This window comes from Musca autumnalis, unplaced genomic scaffold (genome assembly GCF_047663935.1).
Source record: "Musca autumnalis isolate F117 unplaced genomic scaffold, ASM4766393v1 scaffold_5, whole genome shotgun sequence".
NCBI classification, from domain to species: Eukaryota; Metazoa; Arthropoda; class Insecta; order Diptera; family Muscidae; genus Musca; species Musca autumnalis.
In genome coordinates this window covers 23653263-23661320 of record NW_027412088.1, presented here as the reverse complement: position 1 = coordinate 23661320, position 8058 = coordinate 23653263, and the positions used below count along the sequence as shown (strand labels likewise).

Below are 8058 nucleotides of genomic sequence, written 5' to 3'. Positions count from 1 at the left end.
AGGGTATATACACTTTCATACGGGCAAAATGTGCCTCATCGAAATAATGGTTTTAGACCCCAAGTATGTTTGGACGAAATGTGTTTCAGACAATTTGGAGTCGATTGAGCAATGTCCGTCCGTCTGTCTGTCTGTCTGGCTGGCTGGAGCGCACGATAACTCTCGAACGGATGAACCGATTCGGTTCAAATTTTGGCTTTCGTAATATTTTGCCCAAACTTAGTTTAAGTTCGAAGATGAGGTATATCGGTCCACTCCTTCCGGTACCTCCCCCACAAAAGTTCGAAAATGTTCGGAAAATTTGTGCGCACGATAACTCTTGAAGGGAGTAACCGATATGGTCCATACTTTGCCCATCGTGGAGCGTGTACCAGACTTAGATCAGGTTTTAATATGGACCCAATTGGTCCACTCCGTCGGGTACCTCCCACACAAAAATTTGGAAAAGTTCAGTTTAGGACTATCTCTCGAATCGCTTTGATTTTTGCTTTAGCAACTTGTATTCACTGCCCTCCATACGACGGTATAAGTTTCATCAGGGGCAAGTCCATACTTCCTGAGAAAATAGCCTGAAAGTTGCAAAAAACCCCTATGACACCGTGTGAGGATGTTGGAGGGCAAAATAACTCTCGAACAAGTCTGCCGATTCGGTCCAAAGTTTGGTCTTAGTAATATTTTGTCCAAACATAGTTTAAGTTCGAAGATAAGCCATATCGGTCCACTCCTTCAGGTACCTCCCCCACAAAAGTTCAAAAATGTTCGGTAAAATTGTGCGTACGATAACTCTTAAAGAGAGTGGCCGAATTGGACCATACTTTACACATCTTAATATATCTACCAGATATAGATCAGGTTCAAATATGGACTATATTTGTCCACTCCATCCGGTACCTAACACACAAAATTTCGGATACATGTTCACTTTAAGACCTGCTTTCGAATCACTTTGATTTTTGTTGAAGCAACTTGCATTCGCTGCCTCAATTGCGATGGTAAAAGTTGTTTCAGGGGCAAGTCCATACTTCTTGAGCAAACATCCCTGAAGTTGTAAAAAACCCCTATGGTACCATATGTAGTGGCTGGAGATCCATTCTTTTTAGTATCTCCTCCGCAAAACTTTTGATCTCTAATCCTAATCAACATTTTTGTCAGTTCAAACGCCCAAAATTCCCTAAATACATGCGTTTTTTGGAAAAAAAAAAATGTTTCAATATACACAGGCTGAGGGTATATCTCTGTCGGCCAAGCCGACTGCTACTTTTTTACTTGTTTTAAATTCACTTCCCTGATGTTTTTAATTCACGCCATTGATTTTTTTTAATTTACGCCAATGAATTCTTTCTTTAATTAAGACCTTTGAATATATAGTTTTTAAAAAATTTAAGCTTTTGGTATTACTTTTACTTCGCTGGCGTGGAAAACTCGTATCGTTTCATTGAAAATTCACGTCCTCAAAAAATATATTTTTTTAATTTTTTTTTTAACAAATTCTCGACTTTTCAATTTTTAATAGCATTTTCTTCAATAATTCAGGCACATAAAAAAAATATTTTTTAAAAAATTCTCGCCCTCGCAATTTTTCAAATCTAATTCAACCAACACGTCCTAATTTTATTTTTATTAAATTCTCGCTTTCTCATTTTTTTTTTAATAAATTCTCGCTCTCGTATTTTTTTAATACAATTTCTTCAACACGCCTTTATATTTGTAATAAATCCACACACTTAAAAGTTTTTTTTATTAAATTCACGCCCTGCATTTTTTTATTAAATACACGCCCTGCAATTTTTTTTAAATCCACGCCCTGCAATTTTTTTTAAATCCACGCCCTCGAAAAGAAATTTTATAAAAAATCCACGCCCTCGAAAAGAAATTTTATAAAAAATCCACGCCCTTGAAAAATATTTTTTTAAAAAATCCACGCCCTCGAAAAGAAATTTTATAAAAAATCCACGCCCTTGAAAAATATTTTTTTAAAAAATCCACGCCCTCGAAAAGAAATTTTATAAAAAATCCACGCCTTTGAAAAAATATTTTTTAAAAAATCCACGCCCTTGAAAAAATATTTTTTAAAAAATCCACGCCCTTGAAAAAATATTTTTTAAAAAATCCAAGCCCTCGAAAAGCAATTTTATAAAAAATCCACGCCCTTGTAAAAATATTTTTTAAAAGATCCACGTCCTCGAAAAGAAATTTTATAAAAAATCCAAGCCCTTGAAAAAATATTTTTTAAAAAATCCACGCCCTCGAAAAGAAATTTTATAAAAAATCCACGCCCTTGAAAAAAAATTTTTTTAAAAATTCCACGCCCTTAAAAAAATATTTTTTAAAAAAAATCCAAGCCCTCGAAAAGAAATTTTATAAAAAATCCACGCCCTTGAAAAAAATATTTTCTAAAAAATCCACGCCCTCGAAAAGAAATTTTATAAAAAATCCACGCCCTTGAAAAAATATTTTCTAAAAAATCCACGCCCTCGAAAAGAAATTTTATAAAAAATCCACGCCCTTGAAAAATATTTTCTAAAAAATCCACGCCCTCGAAAAGAAATTTTATAAAAAATCCACGCCCTTGAAAAAATATTTTCTAAAAAATCCACGCCCTCGAAAAGAAATTTTATAAAAAATCCACGCCCTTGAAAAATATTTTCTAAAAAATCCACGCCCTCGAAAAGAAATTTTATAAAAAATCCACGCCCTCGAAAAGAAATTTTATAAAAAATCCACGCCCTTGAAAAAATATTTTTTTAAAAAAATCCAAGCCCTTGAAAAAATATTTTTTTAAAAAAATCCACGCCCTTGAAAAAATATTTTTTTAAAAAAATCCACCTTGAAAAAATACTTTTTAAAAAATCCAAGCCCTTGAAAAAATATTTTTAAAAAAATCCACGCCCTTGAAAAAATATTTTTTAAAAAATCCACGCCCCTAAAAAAATATTTTTTAAAAAATCCACGCCCCTAACAAAATATTTTTTAAAAAATGCACGCCCTTGAAAAAACATTTTTTAAAAAATGCACGCCCTTGAAAAAACATTTTTTAAAAAATCCACGCCCTTGAAAAAACATTTTTTAAAAAATCCACGCCCTTGAAAAAATATTTTTTAAAAAATCCACGCCCTCGAAAAAATATTTTTGAAAAAAATCCACGCCCTTGAAAAAATATTTTTTAAAAAATCCACGCCCCTGAAAAAATTTTTTTTTAAAAAATCCACGCCCTTGAAAGAATATTTTTTAAAAAATCCACGCCCTTGAAAGAATATTTTTTAAAAAATCCACGCCCTTGAAAGAATATTTTTTAAAAAATCCACGCTCTTGAAAAAATATTTTTTAAAAAATCCAAGCCCTTAAAAAAGTATTTTTTAAAAAATCCACGCCCTCGAAAAGAAAAAATCCACGCCCTTCAAAAGAAAAAAATCCACGCACTTGAAAAAATACTTTTTTTTAAAAAAATCCACGCCCTCGAAAAGAAATTTCAAAAAAAATCCACGCACTTGAAAAAATATTTTTTTTTAAAAAATCCACGCCCTCGAAAAGAAATTTCATAAAAAATCCAAGCCCTTGAAAAAATATTTTTTAAAAAATCCACGCCCTTGAAAAAATATTTTTTAAAAAATCCACGACCTAGAAAAAATATTTTTTAAAAAATCCACGCCCTAGAAAAGAAATTTTATAAAAAATCCACGCCCTTGAAAAAATATTTGTTAAAAAATCCACGCCCTCGAAAAAATATTTTTTAAAAAATCCACGCCCTCGAAAAATATTTTTTAAAAAATCCAAGCCCTTGAAAAAATATTTTTTAAAAAATTCACGCCCTCGAAAGAAAAAATACTTTTTTTTTAAAAATCCACGCCCTCGAAAAGAAATTTCATAAAAAATCCACGCCCTCGAAAAGAAAAAATCCACGCACTTGAAAAAATACTTTTTTTTTAAATCCACGCCATCGAAAAGAAAAAATCCACGCACTTGAAAAAATACTTTTTTTTTAATCCACGCCCTCGAAAAGAAATTTCATAAAAAATCCAAGCCCTTGAAAAAATATTTTTTAAAAAATCCAAGCCCTTGAAAAAATATTTTTTAAAAAATCCACGCCCTTTAAAAAATATTTTTTAAAACATCCACGCCGCCCTCGATAAAATATTTTTTTAAAAAACCCAAGCCCTTGAAAAAACGTTCTTTAAAAAATTCACGCCCTTGGAAAAATATTTTTAAAAAAATCCACGACCTTGAAAGAACATGTTTTAAAAATTCCACGCCCTTTATAAAAATTTTAAATCCACGCCCTTTATAAAAATTTTAAATCCACGCCCTCGAAAAAACTTTTTTTTAAAAAATCCTCGCCCTTGATTTTTTTTTTAAATCCACGTCGGTGATTTTTTTTTAAATCCACGCCGTTGATTTTTTTTAAATCCACGTCGGTGAATCCACGCCCTAGATTTTTTTTAAATCCACACCGGTGATATTTTTTTAAGCCACGTGAACAAAAAATTAAAAATCCCCGCCCTTGAAAAATGTTTTTAAATCCACGCCATTTAAATAATATTTTTTTTAAATCCACGCCCTTGAATTTTTTTTAAATACACGCCCTTACAAAATATTTTTTTAAAATCTAAGCCCTTGAAAATATATTTTTTAAAGAATCCACTCCTTTAAAAAACATTTTTTTTTAATCCATTTGAAAAAAAAATTAAAAAAACTATTTTTAAAAAAATTCGCTGTCTTAAACACAATTTTTAGAAAACTTTTGGGAACTTTTGGGGCCGGGTTCTGAAATAAAGATCTATAGAGGCCAGATTTCTTTGAGAAAGGTTTTATAGAAGCCCGCTTTCTTTCATAAATGGCTTATAAAACCCGCTTTCGCTCAGAAAGCCTCAATAGAAACCAGCTTTCTTTCAGAAAGGGTCTATAGATGCCCGCTTTTTTTTCAGAAAGTCTATATATACGCCCGTTTTCTTCCGGAAGGTTAAAAAAGAAGCCCGCTATCTTTCAGAAAGGGTTTATAGAAGACAGACCGCTTTTTCAGAAAGGCTCTGTAGGAGCCCGTTTTTTAGAAAGACTCTATAGAAGGCCGCTTTCATTCACAAAGCAGTTTATAATAGCCCGCTCTCTTTCATAAAGTTTCTATACAAGCCCGCTTTCTTCCAGAATGGGTCTATAGAATCACCTTTTTTTTAGTTAGCCACATTTTGTACCTATTCAAGGGACAGGGGGACAGGGGTATAACATTAGAACATTAGAAAAAATAATTCAATTTTTGTTTCTTTCTTTATAGCTTGCAATTTGAAACCAGAACGCCCCGAGGCGGTTACCTCTTACCTAAAGATTGAAGGTGGTCAGGGTTGGACACCAACCATGTACATTCGTTTGGTACAAGATTTCGGTTTGGAGTGTGAAGTTGCTCAACATTTGGCCAAATCATATGGTGATCGTGCCTTTGCCGTGGCCAAAATGGCCTCACTTACCGGTAAACGTTGGCCCATCATTGGTAATCGTATTCACCCCGATTTCCCCTACATTGATGCCGAAATTCGTTATGGTGTAAGGGAGTATGCCTGTAATGCTGTGGATATGATTGCTCGCCGTTTGCGTTTGTCATTCCTTAATGTTCAAGCTGCCCAAGAGGCTCTGCCAGTTATTGTTGACATCATGGGTGAGGAGTTGAAGTGGTCTAAGGAAGAAAAAGAGGTGAGTTATTTATCTATGCAATTTTACATAAGAAATGCTAATTAAATTTAATGGTTACACAGAAACAAATCAAAGCTGCTTCCGAATTCTTGGCTGGTGAAATGGGTCTCATGGTTAATCGTGCCACCAAGGATAGAATACAAATTAAATTGTCCAAGGAAGAAATCCAAACATATATTAAACGCTTCCAACTTATTGACAAAGAGAACAAGGGTTATGTTTCAATCAATGATATTCGCAGAGCCCTTAAGGTAAGTTCAGGAAAAAATTAAAACACTTGAAAAAAGATAATGGTTCCATACTGTTTTTTTCTCACACAGAACTTTGGTGATGGTGATATTTCCGGTGAACAATTGCATGAAATCCTTAGAGAAATTGACACCAACATGAATGGTCAAGTTGAACTTGATGAATATCTTCAGGTAACATTTCATGGCGGCTTTAATAAATCGAACACTTAAACATGTTTTTTTGGCTTACAGATGATGTCCGCCATTAAAACTGGTGCTGTGGCCTATTCACGCTTTGCCCGTTTGGCTGAAATGGAAGATCAAAAACAAGAAGCCCAAGCGCTTAAACAAAAGATCAGTGTTGATCGTTCAGGCGGTGGCTTGTAAGCCACAAGCTGCACTTTCGTCAATATAGGCTTTAAAAAACTGAATGATTTTTTTAAAGGATTTCTACAAAATTTGATATTAGTACGGTAGTTAATTTATTTTTCCAAAATATGAAAGAAAAAAAAAATCAAAAATCCTTAGATATGAGTCAATGCGTTTTGTAGTTAGTAAAAACAAATAATGTTTTAAAAACACGTACACAAAAACAAAAATTTACTTAAATTAACTGCATTGCAACAAAGATACACACCTTCAAACGAACCGAAGCGAACGAACCCCACCACGTATTTCTTTCGTTTTTCTTTTGTCATTAAGTTCTTTTTTTCTTTATTTTACAAACTTTTAAAAGTTATTATTAATATTTATGCTGTTCAAAGTTCTATTTGCGGGAGAAAATATTGCAACAAAAACAAACGTATCACATTAAGTATATACATACATGAATAAACAAATAAAAAGAGAAACGACATAAATTATATAATTAAAAAAAATAAAATAAATAAAAAAGTAAATAAACGGTAAATAGATTGAAAGTGTTTTCATTAAAAAAAAGGATAGGGTTTGGGCTCACATTTTATTTACGACATATTATTTAACCTATAAAATGACAGTCATGGTCTATAGAAGCCTTCTTCTTTCAGAAAGGGTCTATAGAAGCAACCTTTCTTTCAGAAATGGTTTATAAAAGCCCGCTTTCATTCAGAAAGGTTCTACCAGAAGACCACTTTTTCAGAAGGGGGTTATAGAAGCACCGTTTCTTTTAGAAAGGGTCTATAGATGCACCCTTTCTTTCAGGAAGGGTCTATAAAAGCCCGATTTTTCAGAAAGGGTCAATAAAAGCCCGCCTTCTTTCAGAATGGGACCTATAGAAGCACCATTTCTTTTAGAAAGGGTCTTATAGAAGCACTCTTTCTTTCAGAAAGTGTGTATAGAAGCCAGCTTTCTATAAAAATGCCTATAGAAGTATCCTTCCTTTCTGGAAGGGTCTATAGAAGCCAGCTTTCTTTAAGAAAGGATCTATAGAAGTTCACTTTCTTTCAGAAAGGGTCCATAGAAGCCCGCTTTCTTTCAGAAAGGGTCTAAAGGAACCGACTTTCTTTCAGAAATGGTCTATAGATCCCGCTTTCTTTTAGAATGGGACTTATAGAATCACCTTTTCTTTCAGAAAGGGTATAATAGAAGCATTCTTTCTTTCAGAAAGGGTCTATAGAATCCCGTTTTCTTTCAGAAAGGGTCTATAGAAGCCCACTTTCTTTCAGAAAGGGTCTATAGAAGACCGCTTTCTTTTAGAAAGAGTAAAGAAGCCCGTTTTCTTTCAGAATGGGTCCTATAGAAGCCCCTTTCTTTTAGAATGGGTCTTATAGAAGACTTACAGAAGCACCTTTTCTTTCAGAAAGGGTATTAAAGAAGCACTCTGTCTTTCATAAAGGGTCTAAAGGACCCGGCTTTCTTTCATAAAGGGTCTAAAGGACCCGGCTTTCTTTCATAAAGGGTCTAAAGGACCCGGGTTTCTTTCAGAAAGGGTCTAAAGGACCCGGGTTTCTTTCAGAAAGGGTCTAAAGGACCCGGGTTTCTTTCAGAAAGGGTCTAAAGGACCCGGGTTTCTTTCAGAAAGGGTCTAAAGGACCCGGGTTTCTTTCAGAAAGGGTCTAAAGGACCCGGGTTTCTTTCAGAAAGGGTCTAAAGGACCCGGGTTTCTTTCAGAAAGGGTCTAAAGGGTTTCTAAAGGGTCTTATAGAAGCACCCTTTCTTCAAAAAAGGG

At 33.7% G+C, this 8058-nt stretch overlaps 1 protein-coding gene across 3 annotated transcripts in view; it reads left to right on the top strand.

The window, feature by feature from the left end:
* The window catches only part of Gpo1 (glycerophosphate oxidase 1), a 37117-nt gene extending 30298 nt beyond the window's left edge, over positions 1–6819 (top strand). For all 3 annotated transcript variants that reach the window (XM_073991362.1, XM_073991360.1, XM_073991361.1), the window contains exons 7-10: positions 5267–5679; positions 5742–5930; positions 6000–6101; positions 6162–6819. In XM_073991362.1, coding sequence (XP_073847463.1) covers positions 5267–5679; positions 5742–5930; positions 6000–6101; positions 6162–6296 — 839 coding nt within the window. In that variant the 3' untranslated portion in view covers positions 6297–6819. The remainder of the gene's footprint in view (positions 1–5266; positions 5680–5741; positions 5931–5999; positions 6102–6161) is intronic.
* Positions 6820–8058: the final 1239 nt, after the last annotated feature.